Raw genomic sequence first — 26,957 nt, forward strand, 5'->3', positions numbered from 1 at the left:
TGTCCACTCCCTCCTGCCCACTCCCCAGAGCACAACCCAACACTCCGACACCCCCGCATACCAGAACCCCCACCTCAGCACCCACAGAACAAAGCACCCACACCAGCAGCCCCCCAGAGCAGAACCCCCACACTGGCACCACAACCCCCATACCTTTTAGAGTACTGCCAGCAGGAGGGATGCTTACACCTCTGTCTGGCAGGCCCGCCTCTTCAGAATGGATGCACCATGGAGGGGCCTAAGACCCTGATTGGCCCATGCTCCTAAGGCCCCACCCTGGTTAGAGTGTGGCACAGTGGTTAAAGCTACAGCCTCAGCACCCTGAGGTTGTGGATTTAAACCCACGCTGCTCCTTGTGACCCTGGCAAGTCACTTAATCCCCTCATTGCCCCAGATACATTAGATAGATTGTAAGCCCACCAGGACAGACAGGGAAAATGCTTGAGTACCAGAATGGGCGTGGCTTTAGGTATTTGGCCAATTTGAGTCTTAGGCCATCGTAGTGCATCCCAGAATGCATTGGGAAGGAGGCTTAAGACTCCGGTTGGCCCATGTGCCCAAAGCCCCTCCTTTGGGCGAGGCCTTAGATATCTGGGCCAATCAGGGCTTAAGGCCCCTCCCCAGTGCATCCCCAGTGGGTCTGTGGTGATGCCACTAGACCTAAATGATGGGGGGCACTCACAAGCATTTCTCAAGCAGCAGATTAGCTGATGAGATCATACTTGCCCAGACAAGCTCAATCAGCCATTGAAAGTCAAACATTTAGTAGTTCTGTGAATTTGTGTGTGACTTATGTATGATATTGTAACCCAGAAATTCTTTCACATATGTCTAATGTCAGATTTACTTATATTTACAAATTTAATCTGCGTACATTGCATAATGATAGCATTATCACCTGTTTAGTGCAAAATTTTAATGGGGGAACCCCCCCCCCCCAGGTTTTGGTGGTACTTATATTCATTGGATTTGAGCGACCCCAGGATGGGCCTAAAGAATTGTACAAGAATATTTTGTGATCAAGCACATACAAATTCATGGGAAAAACTTCAATTAGTAATATTTTTCCAACTTTAGGTTTTTCTGGACAAACCTAATGGTTGTGAATGAATTCTACACTGACAACAGAATTGCAATCTGATTGTCAATTAAGTTATTTCATATATGTATGGAATCCGAGGGCTATTGTTCAATGATATTTTTTTCTTTTTCAATTCATCTAGAGGGCAATTCTTAAAGGGTAAAATATACCAAAGAAAAGTAGACTGATTGAATATTAGCCTGAAACACAGCTAAACTAAGACGCACATTTTACACCATAGTGGTTATTTCATGTCAGAGTACTTATGTGAAATATCAAAAAAGTCTTGCACAAGCATACACTTGTTCTGATGGAAAAAATGCAAGTGTGTGTGTACTTCATAGGGTAATTCTATCAAGTGGATGCTAATATTTTTGCTCTGATTATGCACATAAATATTTAGAATAATGAATTATATGTGTATATACATATCATTGAAATGAATGTGTCAAGAAAAGTGTTGAATAACTTGTAAGGTTCATGGCTCTACATCATTCTCTTCTGGTTGGACTGAGAACTTTTCAGTGGCCCCTCATATGCTACAGTTCTCAAGCTGCTTTTCCTCAAGATGCATTTGATAAGCATTTCATTTGAGTTTTGGAAGAAATTTATGGAAATGCTTCTCAATCTTACTTCAAAAATATTTAAAAGGGTTTTAAATGTTATGTGGAAAAAAATTATTTTTTTCTGTCCATAGCAGCTCATAGATTTTCTTAGCGTTAGGGAGGAATGAGAGGTCTTGGGATGAATGGCTTACCCTGAAGGATTTGTTTAACGAGCTGTCATTGAGCTTTCCCTTTTTACCTGTGATTTGTTTTAAATTTATCTGGATCTCCATCTACTTCTTGGTTTTCATGCTTGGTGGGCTAAAGTTTGTGTGCGATATTTCCTTTGTATTGTGTTTGTATTCCTTTTTGATGGATTAATCTTAGGGCTCCTTTTATCAAGCCGCGCTAGCGGAGTTTGCACGCGCAACTTTTAATCGCGCGCTAACTCCCACGCTAGCCGAAAAACTACTGCCTGCTCAAGGCAGGCGTTAGCGGCTAGGGCGGCCGGCGGTTTAACGCGCGCTATTACGCACGTTAACCGCTAGTGCGGCTTGATAAAAGGAGCCCTTAGTTTCTGCTTCATGTAGTTTTCTTAAATGCAGTTATCAAGGAAAATTTAGACGGATATTTAAAAGGAAGGTTTCGTGAGGCCTGCATTGTAAAATTCAAGCAAGCAAAGCCTCTTGAGAAAAAAAAAAATACCGTATAACGTTAGTGTACCCTGTGACGCACATTTGTTCAGTACAATTTCCAAAAGCATTTCTTGATCATCAACAAGGACTGAAGATGCTTTGATAAGCACCACACACAGAGGACTACATGGCTATAGTTTTCAGAACAACAGCAGCAGCAGCAGCCACTTCCAAAGATAAGCTTGAGCTCAACAAAGCATTATATTTCTCATGAACCAGTCATTCCCAACTTTGGATTGAGGCTAATTAAATTAAATGGTACCTGTGTGAAGGACATTCAGCAGCCCCAGAGGTTCAAATAACCAAAACAAAGCATCCTCTGCTGCCTTTCAGATACATTTTCATCACTGCAGAGCACGTCAAGAGCAGGTCACATAATACTGTGATAAGAAGCTAGACAGTGAGACATTTCCCCATCTGCTTTGCTATCTTATTCAATTTAATTTTCTTCCTTTTCTCCTTTAAAGCGTCTGAAATGATTAACAATTAGCAAAGTCTTGTGCGTTATCGTGGCACCAGCAAACATTAATGTGATTAAACTGTGAAGGAGTAAAATGTGATCAATTAACCATGTAGAAACATGAAATGCTAAACACTCTGCGGTGGCACTTGCAGCATGATTTTATTCTATGAACGTGTTTGATACGTTAAAGTATTCTTTTTTTCTAGCCAAGGTTTTGCTTTTATGCAATGCTCTGATTCAGATGAATATATTTAACATGCATTGTTCACTGAGCATTCATTCTCCTTGCATGATCTTTGTGGTAAAAAGTAATATTATGTCCTTTACGAGTTGAGCTCTCAGTATATCTTTATTCTTTGCTCTGGACAGTCCCAGAACACTGTTGGCTCCACCCCCACCCTCAGTGACATCTTTGGCTCCATCATGGGTCGAAGAAGCCAGGTCCAATGTCAACGGTTAAAGGGCTTCTACCATGTGTCCTGAACATGCCTGACTGATCAGTGTTTCTGCTGCTACTGAGCTCCCTCCAAGCTCCTTGTAGTCACCTGCAGCCTAACCTTGAATATTGTTGACTCTGCTCCTAGTGACATCATCATGGTGTGCCATGGGTTCAGGAAGCTCTGACTGATACCAGAGGGATTAACGCATGACCCCCTTCTATAATCCTCCAGTTGATGCTCCCCCACCCACCTCTTTAGGAAGTGAAACAGAGCTGCTACTAGGCAGTATGAAAGCATCAGTTATTATGGTCATAAGAATTACCGCTGCTGGGTCAGACCAGTGGTTCATCGTGCCTAGCAGTCCACTCACGCGGTGGCCCCCAGGTCAAAGACCAATGCTCTAAATGAGTCCTGCCTCACCTGCGTATGTTCCAGTTTAGCAGGAACTTATCCAACTTTGTTTTGAATCCCTGGAGGGTGTTTTCCCCTATAACAGATTCCGGAAGAGCGTTCCAGTTTTCTACCACTCTCTGGGTGAAGAAGAACTTCCTTACGTTTGTACGGAATCTATCCCCTTTCAATTTTATAGAGTGCTCTCTCGTTCTCTCAGAAATAACCTAGTGATCATTGCAGTGGACTGTGAACAAGGAGATAGAGGTCGAAACATAAGAACATATGATTTGCCACTGCTGGGTCAAACCAGTGATCCATTGTGCCCAGCAGTCTGCTCACGCGGCGGCCCTTAGGTCAAAGACCAGTGCCCTATTTGTGTCTAGCCTTACCTGCGTATGTTCTGTTCCAGTAGGAACTTATCCAACCTTTTCTTGAATCCATGAAGGGTGTTTTCCCCTATAACAGCCTCCGGAAGAGCATTCCAGATTTCTACCACTCTCTGGGTGAAGAAGAGCTTCCTTTTAACTTTAGTGAGTGCCCTCTCATTTTCTTCACCTCAGAGAGGGTGAACAATCTCTCTCTCTATTAAGTCAATTTCCTTCAATATCTTGAATGTTTCGATCATGTCCCCTCTCAGTCTCTTCTTTTAAAGGTGAAGAGGCCCAGTTTCTCTAGCCTCTGATTGTACGGCAACTCCCCCAGACCCTTAACCATTTTTGTTGCTCTTCTCTGGACCCTTTCGAGTAGTACCATGTCCTTTTTCATGTATGGTGACCAGTGTTGGACGCAGTATTCCAGGTGGGGGTCTACCATGGCCCAGTATAACGGCATGCATTGGCATACCTAGCATGTGTGACACCCGGGGCCCATCATTTTTTGGCACCCCCCCCTCATCTGTACGAAAAACATGATTTTTAGTAACAAGCCACACGTCACACATGAGTACCTAAGAAAAGGCAGCATCTTACATATGCAGTGAGCAGTACAACATCAATACACCCATTGTAAAACTAAACAAGCCAGACTAGTACAGATCAATCCTAACAGAAAACCATGTCTTTCAAACACACAGAACACAGAAAATACCTTCGCCTAGTATGGAATGTCATCACAAACTAAGCCCTCCCTCTTTTACAAAACTGTAGTGTGGATTTTAGCCACGGTGGTAACAGCTCTGACGCTCATAGAATTCTGAGCATCAGAGCTGCTACCATCACGGCTGGCGCTATAAAACGCTCCACAGTTTTGTAAAAGGGGGAATAAAATAGAAATATATAGACAAAGGTTAAATTGAACCAGCAAGAAGCTAGACTCTGCATACAATGCAATACCACAGAAACAGTGAAACAGTGACACATGTCTCCTAAAGCAATAAATAAATAGAAAATTTTTTTCTATCTTTGTCTTCTGTGGTTTCTGCTTTCCTCATCTTCTTGTAACTCTCTTCCTTCCATCCACTGTCTGCCGTCTTTCTTCCCCTATATGGCATCTTCTCTCCTTCTATGCCCCTTCCAGAAACTGTATGCCTCCCCCTTCCATCTCTCCTTTCACCCCTATTGGTCTGGCATCTCTCTCCTCTCCTTCCCTCTCCCTTTCCCTTTTTTCCCTCATTTTCCTTTTCAATTTATTTTCTGCATCTGTCTAGATTACGTTCTTACTATCCTCTCAGCAATGTCCTTTTTTACTGTCTACCTAAAGCTTGCCACCTCTTTCCCTCACCCCTTCCAATATCTAACTCTATCCTCATCCCTCAATCCAGCATGTGCCCTTTTTTCTTTCTCCTCCCCACTTCCTTCCAGGGTCTGCTCCCCCTCTCCCTCACACTTCCATTCAGTGGCTGTCCCTCCTCTCCCCCACACTTCCATTCAGTGTCTGTCCCTCTCTCTACCCCTTCCATCTACTGTTCACCTTCTGTCTCGTCCCTTCCAGTTACTGCCCTCTCTGCCCTTTCCCTTGAAAATTTATTGAAAATTTTATCAAAATACAAAAAAAGGAGAGAAACAAACAATGTCTGCCTTCTCTCTCTTCCATACAACATCTTCCTTCTTTCTATGCTCCTTTCATAACTATCTATCCTGTGCCCCTTCTCTCCTTTGTACATGATTGATTTCAGCTCTGCCACCTCTCCATTTTTTTTCTCTCTGTTACCAACCCATCCCCTATGCTCTGGCATCTCTCTCTTCTCCTTTCTTTCCTTTGCACCCCACAGTCTGGTATCTGTCCTTCCCTGATTCTCTGGCATTTCTCTCCTTTCCTTCCATCTTTCCCTCCCCCTCCATGCTCTGAGATCTCCCCCTTCCTTTTCCCTTAGTCTGGCATATCTTCCTCCTTCCCTCCAAGCCCTGGCATCTCCTTTCATTTCCTCCCTCATCTTCCTTCTCCCTCCAGCTGGGTACAGCGACACTCTCCCCTGCAGCTCTGGACTTCCCCACACCTGCTCCCCCCAAATTGCCAATGCTTCGGTTACTCTTCTTTCTTCTTCCCTCCCCCCAATGCAGGACCCTGTGGCACCATCAGCTCTTAGTCCCTCTAACGCCGGCCCTGCAGCTTCGGACTTCCCCACATCTGCTTCCCCCCCCCCCCAATCGCTATTATTTTAAACGTTATGGCAGCCGCGGCGCTGTATCCATCGAAGGAGACTTCTAACCTCGGCCTGCCCCGGAACTCATTCAGCAACAGCAACTTCCTGTTCCCGCCTAGGCAGGCGGTTGCTGCAGGAAGAGTTCCAGGGCAGGCTAAGGTTAGAAGTCTCCTCTGATGGATACAGCGCCGTGGCTGCCATAACGTTAAATAAAATAGTGATCGGGGGGGAGCAGGTGTGGGGAAGTCCAGAGCTGCAGGGCCGGCATTAGAGATAGTGAGAACAGTCGGCTGTGCACCCCCCCCCAAGGCGTGTACCCGGGGCGGACTGCCCCCCCCTTGGTACGCCACTGATGGCATGATAACCTTTTCAGATCTGTTTGTGATCCCCTTCTTAATCATTCCTAGCATTCTGTTTGCCCTTCCTAGTGCATGTGTGGTGAAAATTGTAAGCCCTTCAAAATAACCAAACTACCTACTGAACCTTAATATAGGAGATACCTGCAGAGTAGAAGGGCTAATAATACAAAATAGAGGAGTTAAGGGCGGAATTGTACTTAAGTGCCTTTGCTCAGAGACCAACTTGATCCTAATGAAAAATCATAGATCAGATCACTGATCCAAACACCTCTCATATGTGATATTAATAAATACGTCATGTGTTGCCAAAAAATTTAAAAGCTATAATTCTTAATGCAATAATATAAGCAGCCAACATTTATCTCAAAATTATGCAGTCAGCCCAAGCCCATTTTGCCAGAAAAAAGACTTTATCAGGGGTCTCAGTAGGCTGTAATTTTATCTACAAAACAGATTCAATGCAATCAGACTGTATATAAAACTATTACAATAATATATTCTTGCTTACTATGATAAAACTGGCACCTGCCTAGTGGACCTCTGTTAGATGCAAAAGCGTTTCCGCTTATCTTGTATTATGTTGAGAAGCAAAAGGTTGTGTGTAGTATTCCAGATTTAAACCCATGCTGTCTTCTGGTAGTATTTCAACACAAAAAATGTGCACAGGCTATCAATTGTCTCAATAAACTTAAAGTAACTTTAGTGACCACTTATGAAAAATCCAGTGTTCATTCACTTCACGGTCCTCAGAGAGCCACACAAAGTGAGTAGATAATTAGTCCCTAAGTGTGATAGCCATCCTCATCGGAACTGCATATAATTTATATAATAAAGTGTCAGTGCATAGTAATAAATAGTAATAACGACTTATCTTTAAGTTATTTCTGCTCTGTCTGAATCCCCGCCGACGCGTTTCAAATAGCTTCCTCAGGGTCGGGGAACAGATTACTATAAAAATAAAAGCAGATATTAGTACAATCAAGGGATTCAAGACAGAATTAAGAAAATATGGCTCGCGGACTTATCAGAACATTTTAAATTTCTAATTTTTAGAGTGTATCTAATGCCAGAACAGTCATGTCGAAGTTTCAATATGGCCGCGGCGTTCAAAGAGGGAACTAAAGTACAGAAAACCCACCTGACGTAAGACAATTACCACCAATCACTATTGGGGGCGGGACCCCACTATCGAACAGCAGCAAACAGAGCGGTTTGAGTCATACTGCCAGAGTTAACCAATCATTCGTAAGATTCAGCCCATAGGGGATCATTGTATTAAGTTCAAACATCCATCGGAGTTCTCTTAAATTTAAAGTACGTTCTATATTATATAGGTTCACATTCCTATTTTTTCAGGGCCAAACAGTCTCTCTGAGAATTTGTCCAGTCTAGCCAATTATAGATAGTTTTCCATTGTGAGGGTGTCATCTAGGATGCAGCCTAGTACCTTGGTGGATTTCTCCATGATGAGAGTGATGCCTGATGGAAGGGTGAGGTTAGGAATAATATTCTGTTGTGCGGTGCGGAAAGCAATTGGCTCTCACCAATTCACTCTCCCTACCAATCACTTCCTCTAATCCCCATCTCTAACTAGCTTCCACCACAGGTTCAATCCCAATGACCCCCCCCTTCCTTTACTTCCCAATTTCCACCACAAAACCAATCCACTCCCCCTCCCCACCCACCACTCACACCCACACCCACTTTAACCCTCGGATGGCTCAGCCAATGCTTTATACCTACAGTATTAAACTGTAAGCTTGCATATGAAACAGCAGAATAATGTCAGAAAAATATGTGAAAAGTTTTTGGGTTTATAAGAGAAGCTCTTACTGATAAAGGATAGCAGCTATGAAACTTAGAACTAAGAAAAAGAAGAAATATTTGCATTCATTTGAATAAAACTTACATGAATGGCCATATACTGCTACTAGCTTTGCAGAATAACATTTTGGCATTGCTTAGAGGAAAGGTTGTGGTCATAAGGAGAGTGGCCCTTCCACTACAGTGCAGAATTAGATCTCCAGTGAATAAATTCCAGTATATCAAGAGTCAGCCTCAATATCATTCTTAATTGGCATGAGAAAAAATAATAGAAAGGGAGAAAGAGGTAGGGGATGACCAATAAAAATATGTAAAAAGAAAACCTTGGAATCAAGTTTTCAAGTTTATTAAATTTGATATATAGAAACATGACGGCAGATAAAGGCCAAATGGCCCATCTAGTCTGCCCATCCACAGTAACCATTATCTCTTTCTCTCTCTGAGAGATCCCACGTGCCTATCCCAGGCCCTCTGGAATTCAGACACAGTCTCTGTTTCCACCACCTCTTCTGGGAGACACATCTACTACCCTTTCCGTAAAAAAGTATTTCCTCAGATTACTCTGGAGCCTATCACCTCTTAACTTCATCCTATGCCCTCTCATTTTAGAGTTTCCTTCTACATGAAAAAGACTCGACTCATACGCATTTACATTACATAGGTATTTAGACGTCTCTATCATATCTCCCCTCTCCCGCCTTTCTTCCAAAGTATACAGATTGAGATCTTTAAGTCTGTCCCCATACGCCTTATCACGAAGACCACATACCATTTTAGTAGCCTTCCTCTGGACTAACTCCATCCTTTTTATATCTTTTTGAAGGTGCGGCCTCCAGAATTGTACACAACATTCTAAATGTTATACAGAGGCATCAATACCTCCTTTTTCCTACTGGCCAAACCAATCTACAGAATTCCAGAAACTTAACCATTCTCTGTTTTAAAAGCTTACCACAGAAGTCATACTTACTGGCCTGTAATTTCCTACTTCTTCCTTACTTCCACTTTTGTGGAGAGGGACCATATCCACCCTTCTCCAGTTCTCCGGTACCACTCCCGACTCTAGAGACTCATTGAAAAGGTCAGTCAATGGAGCTACCAGAACTTCCTTAAGTTCCTTCAGCACCCTCGGATGTACACCATCCGGCCCCATTGCTTTGTCTATCTTTATTTTAGCTAGTTCCTCACGAGCACAACCTTCTGAAAATCGATCAGGGTCTATTACTCCTCCATCCCTATTCACGTTTGTCTTCTGCAGTCCCGCACCCGATGCTTCAGCCGTGAACACAGAACAGAAATATTTGTTAAGCAATTCAGCCTTTTCTATATCAGCTTCTACATATTCCTCCCCTTCACCTTTTGAGTCTCACAATGCCACTTTTGCACTTCTTCCTATTACTAATATATCTAAAAAAAATGTCTTGTCTCCCTGTTTTATCATGTCAACTATTTTTTTTCTTCCATTTGCATCTTTGCTTTCCTGACTACAAGGCCAGCCTCTCTTAACTTTTCCAGATACTTTTGCCTGTCTTCCTCTTTCTGCAATCTTTTGTATTTTATGAAAGCTAACCTCTTATTCCTTACCTTCTCAGCTATTACTTTTGAGAACCAAAGCGACCTTTTTTTCCTCTTACTTTTACTTACTTGCCTCTCAAAAAGGTTTGTCGCCCTTATATTCGCTCCTTTCAGTTTTGCCCACCGCATTTCCACTCCTTCAAGACTTTCTCACCCAGACAACATTTCTGAACAAAGTTAAAGTCTAGAACCTTTGCTTTTGAATGAGCCTTCTCTATATCCATCTTAATATTAAACCGTACCATGCAGTGATCACTGGATACTAGATGGTCACCCACTGTAACATCAGAAACACTTTCCCTGGGAGGAGTAGGGATGTCAAAGGTCTTAAGCATTCTTAAATAAGAAAGGGTATTCCTTATGCAGGTCGGGAATATAAAGTCTCTGCATATGCAGATGACATTTTGCTTCATTTGAGGAATCCTGAAACTTCCTTCCCACATTTACTGGATTTGATTGACCGATTTGACAATTGGAGTAAATCATAGGTTCTTCCACTAAATGTACATTGTCCAAAAGGATTATTTGATACATTTCCTTTTCTTTGGAAGGAAGAGGGTATAAAATATTTAGGTATTTGGATACAGAAAATGTTGGAAGTGACGATGAAAGTAAATGAAAAATCTTTATTGATGAAGGTTACAGAAATGTGTGAGCAATGGAACCCTTTACATCTGTCTTGGAGGGGGAGAGCTCAAACAGTTAAGATGATGATTTTGCCTATGATTCTCTACCAAATGGGTATGTTGCCAGTGTTTATTCAGGGGTCCTTTTACAAGAAATTAAATAGTATTCTTACTAAATTTGTTTGGCTGGGTAAAGCTGCGAGAATTGCTTTAGTATCTTTACAAAAACCAATTGCGGCGGGGGGGGGGGGGAGTAAATTTTCCCAATTTTTATATGTACCATCAAGCCTATATAATGCGTCAGGATATGTATTGGATCCTCCCCGAGCTCATGGAAAATCTTCCAGATTGGTTATGGTTGGAATGGCAACTCCTGTCTCCATTGAAATTGTAACACATTTTAAGTATCAAGTTACCTAGGATGTAGGGACAATAGAATTTTATTAGACCCTTGGCAGACATTAAAATTTATTAATAACTAGCTGATGCCCCGGCGTTGCACGGGTATTTAATTATAGCAATAACACTGTAAATGGATTCAAATAAAGATACTTTATAGTGGTGAATGAAAGTATTTTTTTACAGCTTAATAAAAAGTACAATATTCAAATTATAAAGTGAAATTTGACAAAATGAATACAATACAACTAACGCAAAACGTGATTATAAACAACAATTTTAGTTTCACCTCCTGGAGCAAGAACATATAAATTCTTGGGTGAACCCACCCTTGAACAAGCAAAATAGAGTTGTGGGCAGTGAGACCCCCAGAACATATCACCCCAGGTAGTGAGGGATCTGCATACCAAGTTTCGTCCAAATCGGTCAAGCCGTTTTTGAATTACAGTGAGAATGGCAGCTTTTTACATATTTTCCATTGACATGAATGGGTGAAATCTGATTTTTTGTTTGTAGCTCTGCCCACGTGTGCAGGAGGGCCGCGAGACCCCCAGAACATATCAACCCAGGTAGTGAGGGATCTGCATACCAAGTTTCGTTCAAATCGGTCAAGCCGTTTTTGAATTACTGTGAGAATGGCAGCGTTTTACATTTTTTCCATTGACATGAATGGGTGAAATCCGATTTTCTGTTTGTAGCTCCGCCCACGTATGCAGGTGGGCCGCAAGACCCCCATAACATATCAACCCAGGTAGTGAGGGATCTGCATACCAAATTTCGTTCAAATCGATCAAGCCGGTTTTGAATTACTGTGAGAATGGCTTTTTACATTTTTTCCATTGACATGAATGGGTGAAATCTGATTTTCTGTTTGTAGCTCCGCCCACGTGTGCAGGTGGGCCGTGAGACCCCCCAGAACATATCACCACAGGTAGTGAGGGATCTGCATACCAATTTTTGTTCAAATCGGTCAAGCCGTTTTTGAATTACTGTGAGAATGGCAGCTTTTTACATTTTTTCCATTGACATGAATGGGTGAAATCTGATTTTATGCTTGTAGCTCCGCCCACGTGTGCAGGTGGGCCGCGAGACCCCCAGAACATATCATCCCAGGTAGTGAGGGATCTGCATACCAAGTTTCGTTCAAATCGGTCAAGCCGTTTTTGCGTGATCGCGGCACATACACACACATATACATACACACATACATACCTCCGATTTTATATATATAGATTTAACACCTATTCCGATTCATAAATCCACCTGTCAGTCCCTTTGGCTGAACTCCAAGATTCAAATTGGTGGGTTTAAGATCCTCTGGAAGTATTGGATGCAGGCAGGTATACGTACATTGGATGATGTGTTATTGGATGGAAAGCTGCTTGACTTTTCATGACTGCAACAAACATTTGGTATTGCTAAGTCTCAAAATGATAGGTGGTTGCAGTTGAAGCAAGCCGTTCAGAAGGGGTTCCCTGATTGGCGAAATCTTAAAAATCAGTATAGTTTGCCGATCCTATGCTTCCAGACAGATTTCCTAGGACATCAGGCCGCCCAGTGGTACAAATTAATATCTGAATTTTTGAAAAAGAAACCAAAGACTGGTTTTCATGGGATAAAGCAACAGATTTCTGCATCTCAATGGCCACGAATTTGGACTTGGAGGATGAGATGTACAGTGTCTGCATCTGTGAGACAAACATGGTTTTTCTTGTTACATAGATCTTTTTGGACCCCTGTTTGATTACAGAAATTGGATAGTTCCAAGTCTAATAGATGCTGACACTGTCATCTCGATGTAGGGACATTGGATCATCTACTGTACTATTGTCCCTTGATACTTAAGTTTTGGAGATCCATTTGGGGGTCAAGTGAATGAAGTATTGGAAAATCCTGTGGCATTGACGTACAGTACCGTGCTATTTGGCACGTTAATGAGGGCTAAAAGCCCTCTATCTTCTCATAATAACAAACTTCTCTTTATAATGTCAGGGGTTGCCAAACAACTTATTTTGAAGAACTGGAAAAATTGGGACCGATTAAATTATAATTTCTGGTGGGAATCTCTATGCCACACTTTTAAACTGGAACGTATGATGGCCATACAACAGGGACATTATAGAAAATTTATGGATGTTTGGGAACCATTGACAAAATTCTGTAGGTAATGATAATTGATCTTAATTTTGGCCCTTTGAGTATACACATCCAAGGTGGGCGGGAGGAGGGTGGGAATGCACTACTATTTTAAATTGGAAAAGGTTATTGACAGAATCCATGTATTTGTGTTTTTCTTGTTAGTTATTGGGTGGGTGGGAGGGATAAAATGGTTGCTCATGTATGTCAGTAAGATGAATGTGCTTTTCTTGAATTATTCTATGTATACATACTTGTGTTTTGCACTGTTGATGTTTGGAAAATCAATAAAGATTTTTTTTTAAAAAAAAAAAGAAAGTTTTTAAGTTTATCAAGATTTGTCTCTTTCCGTAAATATAGTGGAAGCGAGTTCCACAGGGTAGGGGCGGTAACTGAATATTCGTTGCTGAGTGGTATCATAGAAAATATGTCTTAAAGAAGGGATGTTTAGGAGAAATTGGTCACTGGAACAAAGAGTTCTTGAAGAGCAGTAGGAAATGAGTAGTCTGTCGATGAATCCTGGGGTTTGGGAGATTTTTGTTTTGAATGTAAGCAGTAGGATTTTATAGGTGATTCTGTGGGAAATTGATAACCAGTGTGATTTTATTAAAAGGGGTGTGACATGATCAAACTTTTTAGCTTTATGTATTAGTCTGACAAACGTAAAATTTATTGTAAAAATAATAATAATAAAATTTACTCAACAGGTTTACATAAAACAAGTCCCCTAAAACAATGTGAGTTCAAAGAAAGGACATAGTGCCATGTTTCAGTGCAACTGCCTGCCTTAGGAGTCACAACAATCTGAAAACTCCTAAATGCAGGTATCTGTAGTACCATTTAAAAAATATATATAGCCTGGTCTGAATATCCCCAGATTTTTTTTTTGTTTGTTTGTCATTCACAGAGATTAAGAATTTCACAGAGTAAAGACTTGTAACTTTCATTGATCTGTTCAGTATAATTTCTATGACGTACATATCGTGTATCTATGACATATTATATTCACATGATTTGTAGCTATATCGACAAGAGCAATGATTCTGTGCAGCAACAGTTCAATACCATGCCATGGACTTCTCTGATAGCCCACTTAACTATCTCAGCTTTTCCAGTGATCATCTCATTTATCTAGGATTACTGCACTGCACTTACTGTTTGATTTCTTTCCAGAACTGAAATGTCAAGTCCAGAGTCATGTATGCCGTAGCTCGGTGCTGTGCAAGCTGAAGAGATCCTCTGAAAACAGCCAGCAGTTGATCTTTGGATAGAGCTAGAAATAAATAAATCCTCTTTAGCAAATCAATATTCATCCCATGTGATGCTTGATGTGAAACTTGTGGATTTGTGCTGGTAAAGCTGAGAAACAGCTAATCGCAGGAGATGGGCATTAGAGGTTTTATATAGCCTGGCAACATATTGTCAGAGAGGAAAGGAAAAGCAGGACAGGGTGAACCTCAAGATAAGAAATCTATTTCCCCTTGTGTGATTTCACTCTTGAGTCCATGGGCCATGTTTTATGGAACATTGATTTTAATGAAAACAGAGTGTCACCTGGTAGTCAAATCTATAAAATGCTGTAATCTGGTCCGAGAAGAAACATAAACCTCTAACCAGCTAACATTAAATGCATTCAGAATTAGAGATGGACCAGTGCAGTAAAGTCGATTTACAAATCGGATATAAGAAAAAAAATAGAGAGAAAGACATTTAAAAGTATTTCATTGTGTCTCTAGAAATAGGCTATTATTTAAGTGAAAGTGACATCCCTTGCTGGTTACTTATTAAATGTTTAGATCTCATTTCTGAAAGATATGGCCAAAGCAGATGAAAAAATAATTCCATACAAAATACCTGTCAGCATCTAAGCAACCACATACAGGAGCAGTTCTACTATTAGGCCATTTTTCTGGGTGGGGAGACAGTGATGATAATGGCAGAGATTGTGCGGGTACACTGAGTGGAAGTTACTATAGGAGACACCGTACTTCTCTTAAATTCTGATGCTGCATTGTTTGCCAGCTGTGTGTTTTAATCATCCGTCTAGCCCAGGGGTAGGCAATTCCGGTCATCGAGAGCCAGAGCCAGGTCAGGTTTTAAGGATATTGTGGCGGGGTCCAGGGATAAGCCTAGCGCTGGCAACCCGGCTCCCGCCCCAGGCGTAGGACGGAGCACTCCCAGGAGGACTCCCACTGGATAATCAGTAGAATAATTAATTGACTGCTTTTCTGGGTAAAGTTCAGCTTTTAACTTTATTACCCCCAGTTCAAAGCACTGGGGTTCCAGTAGTCCCTCTGGCTGAGTGGACTTAAACAAATCATACATTCACAAGGTTTCTTCCTTATAATATAGTCCAGCCTGCTGCTCAGGCAAAAAGCCAAAAATAAACCAAAACGTTTTCTCTTCAGTTGTACTACTTTTATCTGCAAACACTTCAGGAAGCTTTAGACCTTACCCACCTGAAGCCCAATGCCCCCACTACCCCTATGCTCCTGGGTAGGGGCTAGGGAACTTTATATAACCCAACCTTTTAAGACTGGTGTAAGTCCCCTCCCAAAAGTTCCCTGCTCCAGGGTTACGTGATGTCAGGTCTCCGAGTTCCGTTCAAGCTTCTCGGGGAAAGTTAATTAGGTTCTCACCTCCTTCCCTTTATCTATAAGGCCTCTCTCTCAGGCTCTAATTAATGCATTCACACATGCTTACAGTTCTGCCTAAGGGAGAAAGAACGCTACACAAAATACATTCACTTTCATTCCCCTCCCCCATTCATACCTTATTAACTGTGATTCTACAGGAGATCCCAGGCTGCTAGATTGCACTCCATTTCACTGCTTCCAGATAGCTCTCCCTCTAATTCCATTAGGGACTCTTCGCTTTCTGAGACCGGGTAAGAACTCCCTTCAGGGTCAGCTAACGGCCAGCCCTGCCCTGGGAACCTTTCTCCTCCTTTGAACTTCTGCTTAGGAGCCAGAAGTCTGTTAGCTCGGGAGGATTGTAAGGCAGCCTGTGCTTTAGCTCTGGTCTGGGACAGAGAACTCCTGGCAGGCCCTTTCCTGCTCAGCACGGCACTTCTTGTTCTAGCAGTTCCTGAATTCCCTCCTGAATTCTCTCCTCCATTCCTCCCTGCGTTCTCTGTATTCTTCCCTGCATTCTCCGTCCTTCCCTGAGTGTTCCCAGCTGTGCTGATTTTATGCTGCAGGCTTGTTCTCACTCTCCCTCTGGGTTCGTCCTGCCTGTCAGCCCCACCCCTCTCATTAACCATGCCTGTGCTGGTTTTCTTTACTAGAGGTTTTGTTACAGAACTGCCCAAGGTGTTATAAAAGGGATTATAATGCCCTAAACCAGATGTTATGGTTTCTGCCCTTCTCTCTTTGCCTTGCCCTGCCTGTTGGCTCTTGGTGATAGGCACAGGGTTACTTGGCAGCTTCCTGGGCTTAGGAATAGGGGCAGCCCTTTGCAAGGCAGGGTTTAAAACCGGGTTTAAACTGCTGACAGGCGCTTCCCTGTCACAATATCCACAATAAATATGCATGAGATAGATTTGCATCTCAAGGAGGCAGTGCATGCAAATTCATCTCATACATATTCATTGTGGATATCCTGAAAACCTGACCTGGCTCCGGCTCTCGAGGACCGGAATTGCCTACCACTGGGCTAGCCCAGCAGCAAAACCATATAAGTCAGGGGTGTCCAATGTCGGTCCTCGAGGGCCGCAATCCAGTCGGGTTTTCAGGATTTCCCCAATGAATATGCATGAGATCTATTTGCATGCACTGCTTTCAATGCATATTCATTGGGGAAATCCTGAAAACCCGACTGGATTGCAGCCCTCGAGGACCGACATTGGACACCCCTGATATAAGTGTATATCACCTCTTGCTGCCTTGCCTCTAGTCCAGTGTATCGCAAACTGTGTGCCGCCTGAAATTTCAGGTGTGCTGTGACACAATGGCGAGAGGCATGTCCTGTAGGAAGTCAGTCAGCGCAGATAACTCTCCTCCTGGCTGGCATCTCTCCTCCTCTTCCTGCACCTACCGGATCCCTCCATGAAGCGGGTCATGGCCAGAAAGGCCTCCGCGCACTTCCGGGTGCCTTTCGGTTGGGGCACTGGATTTAGTGTGCCTCCGGAAGGAAAGTTTGCATGATACTGCTCTAGTCTCACATTAAGAGCTGGGATTATGTGCTGTTGGACAGGGTGTTAAAAAAAAAAACAACAACCAAAAAACCCCCCCCACAAGACCAGGAGCCATTGTGACAACACTTTTGGGGTTGGTGTGAATTTCATCTTCCTTGCTTACCTGCTCCTATTACCCCAGCCTGATTAGAAAATATTTGTTAATGGGGAGAAGAGGAATTGGAGAAGTTAAGAAAGGAGAGAGGAAAGGAAAGATAGAGTGGGATGGAGAATGATGACATGAACCCTCCAGTGCATTCCTGATACCCTCCCTGTATATCTACTTCAGATACCACTCACCAAGTTCCACTGCCTAAGAATCCCCTTCACACCAATTCTCCCTCACCCAAATCTCATATCACAACCCTGATATACCCTTCCAAGGTCCCTAACACACATACCTACCTGCCTCAGACACCACACACATACACACAGACACATTCGCACACGTTAGACACCGCATCTGCTCCTACCTCTGTAGGGTCACTCAAAAAACCTAAAGTTGGAAAAACAGTGCGAATTGAAGTTTTTCTCATGAATTTGATTGTGCTTGATCAGAAAATAATTTTTTAAAGTTTTTTTTTAAACCCATCCTGAGGTTACTCAAAGCTCCATTTTTCTTAAAATTTGCTATTTATTTTTGCATTATAGGGCAAATTTCTTGGTATTATAGCTATAACTTTTAATGTTTTCACACTCAGAAATGCAAAAAATCTAGCAGTATTTTATTAAATGAACCTTCAATATCTGCACTTTATTGTGGGAAATAACAGAAATTTAACATGCTTCACTAATAGCTAAACATGTACACTTTGGTGTAGTCATCTACCAATGGCTTTCCAAACACTCAAGCATTCAAGGTCGGCTTCTACAGCAGCTGCTAAAAGTTAGGTGGTAGTAACTGCCCTACTGCTGCCTAATTTAATTGGTTTAAATGCCTTTAATCTACGTGATAATGGATTACATCATTTAAAAGCAATTTAAATGTAATTACAAAAAAAAAAAAAAAGCCTCCAAAAACAGCACTGTAACCATGACTACAAAGGGTCTACGGATAAAATAGGTGTGGTTAACACCAGAAGTACCTTTAAAGGTTCCATAGTTGTGATTCTCTGGCGATTCTCATCACAGATAGGCCTTGAAAATTCTGTTCTATATTTCTGGAAGTGAACTATGATGTGGCTTCAATTCTATAAATGGCACCATCGTGTAATTGACATGCAATCGGCATCACTTTTGTGAATGTCTGTCAATCACGGTGCCCTTTATAAAATCTGGGCCTCAATGTCTTCTTGAGAAATTCCAAGTTTCCAAGTTTATTAAATAATTTAATTAATCGCCTACTCTACATTCAAGGCGATGTACAAGATAATACTAATAATTATAAACATAGGTAAAATATTATATAAATGGACAATATTACAAAAAACAAACACAATTTAAAAAAAATTCAGGATAAATCCTGCAATGCTGTTCAACGTTTTGCAACAAGGCCTCATGCTGCAAAGAGTTGAACAGCATCACAGGCTTTATCCTATCTCTAGAAGACATTGAATGCTTGAGTGTTTGGAATGCCTTTGGTAGATGACTATATCAAATTGTATGCATTTAGCTATTCGCAAAGTATGTTAAATTTTGGTTATTTTCCACAATTAAGTGCAGATATTGAAGGTTCATTAAATAAAATACTGCTGGATTTTTTGCATAAAATGTCTTTTTATCAATGTCTCATTGCTGAGAGTGAAAACATAAAAGTTAGTCTAATCTAATCTTCCATTTGTGAGTCGCACATACCTATACAGGCTCAAGGCAACAGATCAAAGAAGAAGGGGAAAATAGTAGGGGAAGGAGGCATGGAGAAGCAAGAGGAGGGACTTAGAAGTAGGGGGTGCTATACATAAACTAAGACAGTTAATTGTCAAAAAGGTGAGTCTTCAGCTTTTTTCTGAATGTGGTGTGGTTTTGTCTCTTTCCTGATAGCTTCTGGTAAGTCATTCCAGGTTTTTACACCCAGATAAGTTAGCACAGAGTGGAAGATTCGCTTGTAGTGGAGGTATTTTGTGGATGGCAGGTTTAGTTGGATTCTGTTAAAGATTATTTTTGATGTCGACCAAACAGTAGAGAATAATTGGATGAGAGAGGCCTGCTGAGTTTCCGTATAGAATCTGGTGTAGGATACATGATGATTAGAAAATTATTCAGGATGATATTGGGAGCCAATGTAGTTGCCTGATGAAGGTTGTGATTGAATCAAATTTCTTTAATTTGTAGATTAGTCGAACAGCTGTGTTCTGGATGAGTTGCAGTTTGTGGATAAGAGTAGTATTGATGCCAAGGTAGGTGGAGTTTCAATCGTCCAGTTGAGATAGGACCATCATCTGAACGATCAGAGCAAAGTGGTGTAGGTGGAAGTATGATCTTGTGAGTCGCAGTTGATGCGTGGAGGGGCATAATCGAAAGGGACGTCTAAGTCCGTTTTCGTCTAAGTCACAAGTCGTCCAAAGTAAAAAACAGCCTAGGACACATTTTCGAAAAATACGTCCAAAATTTTTTTTTGTTTCGAAAATTGTCTAACTATACGTCCTGCCAATCTGATCGTCCAAGTCGCTAAAGCATCCATCTTTACACCACATTTTCGTCCAACTTTTTGTCCAAGTCCAAAACGCCTAGAATAAGCCCTGTTGGACGTGGGAGGGGTCTGCAAAGTGATGGACTGAACACCTAGACATGCTACCTAAATAGTGGGGTACCTTACAGGGCACTGCTGTGAACTTCACAAAAAGAGTGCCATGTCTTCATCTCACTACATCTCCCTTATAGATCATGGTGAGCCTCCCAAACCACCTCCAGAATCCCTAGACCCAATTATCTACCACCTCAATAGCCCTTATGGCTGCAGGAACCACTTATATGCCAGAACAAAAGGGTTTTGGGGGTGTATAGGGGAGTGCACATGTTTAAGTATCAATGCAGTGATTACAGGGGCTTATGGGCATGGGTCCTCCTCTCTATAGGTCCCCCACAAGACGACTTAAGCTGCCTCTGTGCTAGACAACTAGGCTTTCCTATGCCAGGCGGCTAGGTAGTGATGGTCTGGAGGCTGAATTTTAAAAGGTGTGATCAATATTTTTATGGGGGTGGGGGGGTCGGTGATCATTGGGGTAGTGTGTGGGGGGGTCTGTTTTATGTGTTTGCAGTGCTTATCTGGCGACTTTAGGTGGGTTTTTGTGACCATGTTTTACATGGTCTAAGTTAATGGTTCCCAACCCTGTCCTAGAGGACCACCAGACCAATCGGGTTTTCAGGCTAGCCCTAATGAATATGCATGGAGCAGATTTTCATGCCTCTCGTTTCCATTATATGCAAATCTCTCTCATGCATATTCATTAGGGCTATCCTGAAAACCCGATTGGCCTGGTGGTCCTCCAGGACAGGGTTGGGAACCATTGGTCTAAGTCACAACGTCCAAGTTCCGTCAATCATGAGTTATATAACTTTCGGTTATAAATGCTGTACAACTAAGTCTAAGCCGGCCCATGTCCTGCCCAACTCCCGCCCTCGACACTCCTCCCAAAACGCCCCATTTAGTGGCACTATGTAGGCCTAGGTCGTTTAGAAATACATCCAAAACCTGTTTTTATTATTGGTACTTGGATGTATTTGGGAAATGTTCGTCCAAGTGCCAACTTAGGCCGGTTTTTAGACGTTTTTCTCTTTCGATTATGAGCCCCATAATGTAGATGGCCTTTTTCCGAAGGTTAGATATTTGTGGTTTCATTGTGAGAGTATCATCTAAGATACAGCCTAGTACCTTGGTGGCTTTTCCATTATGATAGTGATGCCTGATGAAAGAGTAAGGTTAGCTATGACATTCTGTTGTGTGGTGCGGAAACCAATGGTTTTGGTCTTAGTGGCGTTCAGTTTCAACTTGTTGATTGTTGCCCAGGTTTGAATTTTATCTATATTGTTTGAGATTTTTTTGGCAATATTAGGATGGTTATTGGTTATGGGGATGAGGAGAAGGATGTCGTAAGTATAAGATAGTACAGTTTTGTCTTCCATTTTGATGTGTCCCAGCGAGCTCATGAATAAATAGGATTGGGGATAATGGGAAGCCTTGTGGGATGCCACAGAATGCCTTCCAAATGTTGGAGTATGATTCTTGCCTTTTGACCAAGTATTCGTGATTTTGAAGGAAGTCGGTAAACCATTTCAGTACAGTCCCTGTTATTCCAATTTACGAGAGTTTGGTTAGGAGTAATTGGTGGTCCACTGAGTCACAGGCTGCAGAGATATCAAATTAGAGCAGTATTGCCTGATGTCCCAAGCTTAGCAACTGTTTGATTTTAGTGATTAGAGTGATGAGGAGGAGCTCAGTGCTGTGCTTTTTTCAGAAGCCTTATTGGGATGTATGAAGGCAGGAGTGTTGCTCTATGTATAAGGCTAGCTGCTTACTGACATGGGACTCAAGGATTTTAGTGAGGATCGGAATGCCAGCAATCAGTCTGTAGTTAGATGCTATAGAGAGTTGTGCTTCGGTATATGGGTTAAGGCTATTTTACCCATTTCTTTGGGTAGATGCCCTTGGTTCAGGGAACTATTTAGCAGGTTGGTGAGCCAGATAATAATATGATGTGGAGCTGCAGAAAGAAGGTATGGAGGACAGTTGTCTAGGTGGCTGCTTCGTAAGGCTAGCTTTGATATTAGTTTATTGGTATCAGGGATGGAAAGGTTAGTGAATGAACACCAGATCTGGTCTGCTTTTATGGGTCCTGTGTATTCCGTATAGTTGTGTTGGGAAGTGTTTTTTGTGGCTGACTTAGCAACTTCCGATTGGACCAATTTGACTTTGTTGAGGAAGAAATCTGCTAGTTGGGCTGAGATTTTATCAGAGGAGGTTGCAGATTCTTGGTTTAGGGGGGATGTCAGTTGTACTAGGCAAAACAGTTTTTTGCCATCGGTTGTGTTGCCTCCTATTGGTGTAGTAGTTTTTCTTTGTTTCGAATATATTGTCCTTATATTTATTTATGGCTGCTCCCCATTGTTTTCTGTGTTTTGGTTTTTCCTCCATTTTCTCTCTAGTCGTCTGCATAGTTGTTTATCTAGTCTTAAGGACTCCGTAAACCAGAGCGAAGTTCGGTTTGATTTTATTATGCTTGGGTGGAGGGGGGATACAGTATCTAGGATTTTGGCTATGATTTTGTTCCAGTTGGTTATCATTGAGGTGGTTTTATTCGTGGTGGGGGGGAGTGATTATGACACTATGTTCCAGAAGAAATCAGGTCTTGTTTTCCTGCGGACTAATCTTGTGTCTTTGGAGTTCAGGTCTATGTCAGTTAGGTTTAGGCAGAATTCTAGGAGAAAGTGATCTGTCCATGGGACAGGGGACCTTTTGGCCCTATTGACTAGGTTAGGGGGGAGGATGCAAACAGGTCTAGGGTATGGCCTTTTTCATGGGTGGGGCTTGAGGATACGATTGTGATTTGGCAGTCCTCAAGTAGAGACTTGAATTTAGTGATTCTTTATCTTCTGCAGATTCAAAGGGTAGGTTAGAAACATAGAAATAGACGGCAGATAAGGGCCACGGCCCATCTAGTCTGCCCACCCCAATGACCCTCCCCTACCTTTCTCTGTGAATAGATCCCACGTGTCTATCCCATTTGGCCTTAAAATCAGGCACGCTGCTGGCCTCAATAATCTGAAGTGGAAGACTATTCCAGCGATCAACCACCCTTTCAGTGAAAAAGAATTTCCAGGTGTCCCCATGCAGTTTCCCGCCCCTGATTTTCCACGGATGCCCCCTTGTTGCCGCTGGACCCTTGAAAAAGAAGATATCTTCTTCCACCTCGATGCGGCCCGTGAGATACTTGAATGTCTCGATCATGTCACCCCTCTCTCTGCGTTCCTCGAGTGAGTACAGCTGCAACTTATCCAGCCGTTCCTCGTACAGGAGATCCTTGAGTCCCGAGACCATCCGGGTGGCCATGAGTATGATTAGTTTGTCATGTTGGCAAGTGAGGTTTGTTATTATTTCCATCATTTTTGTGATGGAGTCTGAATTAGTGCTAGGAGGTCTGTAGAGAAGGAGGATTCCGAAGTTCTGTGAGAGGTTGTGCTCATTTTCGAGCTTGCAGTTGATGTATTCTAGGTCGGGTTGGGAGCTCCATTAAACAAAAATAATAGCAATTTTTTTTTTAAAAACTGAGCTTTATGTAATTAGTGGCTTTGAGCGACCCCAAGCTGGACTGTAAAGAATATTTTAAAATTATTTTCTGATTAAGCATAATCAAATTCAGGGGCAAAACTTCAACTCACACAGTTTTTCCAACTTTAGGCTTTTCTGTACAACCTTACTATCTCAGGCATCTCACCCACAGTCCTACTATCCTATATAACTCCTATACATCCTGCACAAATCCCCCACCCTTATGAAATATACTCCCTCTAAGCACTCATGGCACAGATATCTACTCATACTATACTCATTCTGGATATGCACCTACACCCCCCTCTCCACCGCAAACATTCCTCAATTATAACACATGATGAGGTTTCAGAAGGTCCTCCTAATCCATCTGACCTAGGAGAGCATCATCTCAATTTACTACTCATGTAGCACATTGCTTTGCTCCATCTGTGACTTCAGATAACCATCTATAAATACCTAAAACACATTGAAGATTGGGGGGAAAGCCATTTAGGATGGTATATTTTAAAACGGTTTGTCAATCGGACTTGGAATAGGGTTTCAAAAAAAGGTGCCAACTGTTAGCAACCTATGGGATTCTGAAAATGGTACTTAACCTATTGGTAAAGATCAGTCAGGCAGTAGACAGTACAGACCATGGAAGCCCACATGGCACAATGAATGCTAAACGACAGAGGAAAAATAATTCAAATTGACATCAGTTGCCTGAAATGAGTAACCCATCTTCTTCTAAATCTATATATATAAAATCGGAGGTATGTATGTGTGTATGTATGTGTGTGTGTATGTGCCGCGATCACGCAAAAACGGCTTGACCGATTTGAACGAAACTTGGTATGCAGATCCCTCACTACCTGGGATGATATGTTCTGGGGGTCTCGCGGCCCACCTGCACACGTGGGCGGAGCTACAAACAGAAAATCAGATTTCACCCATTCATGTCAATGGAAAATATGTAAAAAGCTGCCATTCTCACTGTAATTCAAAAACGGCTTGACCGATTTGGACGAAACTTGGTATGCACATCCCTCACTACCTGGGGTGATATGTTCTGGGGGTCTCACGGCCCACAACTCTATTTTGCTTGCTCAAGGGTGAGTTCACCCAAGAATTTATATGTTCTTGCTCCAGGAGGTGAAACTAAAATTATTGTTTATAATCACGTTTTGCGTTAGTTGTATTGTATTCATTTTGTCAAATATTTCACTTTATAATTTGAATATTGTACTTTTTATTAAGCTGTAAAAAAATACTTTCATTCACCACTATAAATTATCTTTATTTGAATCCATTTACAGTGTTATTGCTATAATTAAATACCCGTGCAACGCCGGGGCATCAGCTAGTCCAGTGTTTTTCAACCTTTTTTGGGCAAAGGCACACTTGTTTCATGAAAAAAATCACGAGGCACACCACCATTAGAAAATGTTAAAAAATTTAACTCTGTGCCTATATTTACTATATATAAAGTAATTCTCTTGAATAGGAATCAAATAAACACAAAGAAAGTATTTTATAATTACTTTATTATGAAATATTAAGTAAACAGAATAGTGAAAAATTATAAAATACTTTATTCAGTGCGAAACCTGGGCCTGTTTGGCTGAACACAAAGCTGATATTCTGGCTGGAATCGAAGAAAGACACACACGTAGCTCTTCGTCAACAGCTCTCAGTCTCTCTCTGTATTTGGTTTTTATAGCAATCATGCTTGAAAAGCTAATCTCACACAGATATGTAGTGGAAAATGGGAGCAATGTCAAAATAGCTTTGTTTGCCAGAAGGGGGAACTCCTTGACGGTATCCAACCAAAAACTGTCCAAAGGTAGATCAGCAAATCTTAGCTTGAAACCACGATTTTGTCTCAGTTCAGTTAGTTCCTCCTGCTCCTGTAAAGTCATGTCCTTTCCACCAACTGATGCTGAGCTATAAGGGTCTCTAACCCAGTCAAGGCATTCAGTGGAGACTGAAGAGAAATAAAATGACAACTTCTCCTCAAGAGTTTTTAAATGTTTAACTATTATCTCACACAGTGCAGCAGTGTGAACACCTTGCCATTGCTTGGTGAGTGTGAACATTTCAAGATTGCCACTTTCCACGTGTTGATGCCAGAGTTGCACCTTTGAACGGAATCCATTTATTTTATCTGTACTTGTAAGCAGGTTTTCACTTCGGCCTTGCATTCGTGTGTTCAGTTCATTCAGATGATAAAATATATCTGCCAGGTATGCCAGCCTTGCACACCACTCATCACTTGCAAGCTGCTTTGCGTAATCTGACCTCTCATTTGTCAGAAACACTTTAAGTTCCTCCCGCAGCTCATACACACGAACCAAGACCTTGCCACGCGACAACCACCGGACCTCCGTATGAAACAGCAAGGTTTTATGCTTCGCTCCCATCTCATCACACAAAGCTGCAAATATGCGACTTTTCACGGGTCGTGACTTTACAAAGTTTACCATGCACACAACATCATCCAACACATGAACTAGGACTGCTGGTAAAGTCTTGGCTACGAGGGCCTCGCGGTGTAAAAAACAATGCGTAACAATCACATCTGGATTTCTTTCCTTCACTCTGCTTACAAAGCCTTTGGTGCGCCCGACCATGCCTGCAGCTCCATCGGTGCAGACACTTGTGCAGTTTTCCCACTTAAGTCCTCCTTTTTCAAGGTATTCTGATGTGACCCGAAAAATTTCTTCTCCTGTTGTTTTTTCTGGCAATGCCTTGCAAAAAAAGAAGTTTTCTCTAATTGCATCACCATCAACAAAACGCACATTGGCCAAGAGTTGAGCATGTCCACTGATATCAGTAGACTCGTCAAGTTGCAATGCAAATTTCTCTCTGATACGGATCTTTTCCAAAACCACACTTTTGATGTCTGCAGACATGTCATTAATACGTCTGGAAATTGTGTTGTCTGAGAGAGGGACTTTGGCTATTTCCTTAGCTGCTTCAGGTCCGAGCATCTCCTCTACAATAGCTTTGCAGGCAGGAAGTATTAATGTCTCTGCCACAGTGTGCGACTTTTTTGACTTGGCTATAAGTTCAGCAACTTGATAGCTAGCTTTAAGAACTCTTTCATTTACCTTTGTGGTTTTTCTCATGAAAGTTGCCTGTTTCTCCATGTTGTCACACAGGCGAACAAAATAGTCCGCATTCTTGTTTTGAAGCGAAGGGTGTTTCATTTGGAGATGGCGTTTAAGTTTGCTTGGGACCATAGCACTGTTAGCTAGCTTTTCACCACACACCACGCACAGTGGAGTTGGTTTGTTTGCATCTCCAGTGAAAGTAAATCCAACTGAAATATAGCTTTTGCTATATTGCCTTGCGCCAGAGAATTTGCTTGCGCTAACCATCTTTGCTTTCTTTTGACCCCCACTCATACTTGGGCTCTCATCTGGCTCCAAATTTTGTTCAGAGTCTAGTTCTTTCCTTTTCAAAAACTTGTCCAT

At 41.9% G+C, this 26,957-nt stretch overlaps 1 protein-coding gene across 1 annotated transcript; it reads right to left on the reverse strand.

Annotated features, from left to right (window-relative positions):
* Positions 1–2,760: 2,760 nt before the first annotated feature.
* On the reverse strand, positions 2,761–26,957 carry LOC117367464 (zinc finger BED domain-containing protein 5-like). The gene is made up of 2 exons (XM_033960019.1): positions 25,309–26,957; positions 2,761–2,860 (listed from the first exon to the last, which is right to left on the reverse strand). Exons 1-2 carry the CDS (start codon positions 26,955–26,957, stop codon positions 2,761–2,763), a joined length of 1,749 nt encoding a protein of 582 aa, XP_033815910.1.

This window comes from Geotrypetes seraphini, chromosome 1 (assembly GCF_902459505.1).
Source record: "Geotrypetes seraphini chromosome 1, aGeoSer1.1, whole genome shotgun sequence".
NCBI classification, from domain to species: domain Eukaryota; kingdom Metazoa; phylum Chordata; class Amphibia; order Gymnophiona; family Dermophiidae; genus Geotrypetes; species Geotrypetes seraphini.

Coding starts and splice junctions, on each gene's coding strand:
- LOC117367464 (XM_033960019.1), bottom strand. CDS start 26,957: ATGGACAAGTTTTTGAAAAGGAAAGAACTAGACTCTGAACAAAATTTG. Junction 2,861..25,308: donor CTACCTTTGGACAGTTTTTG/GTTGGATACCGT, acceptor ACTCCTTCACAG/TTTAATCACATTAATGTTTG.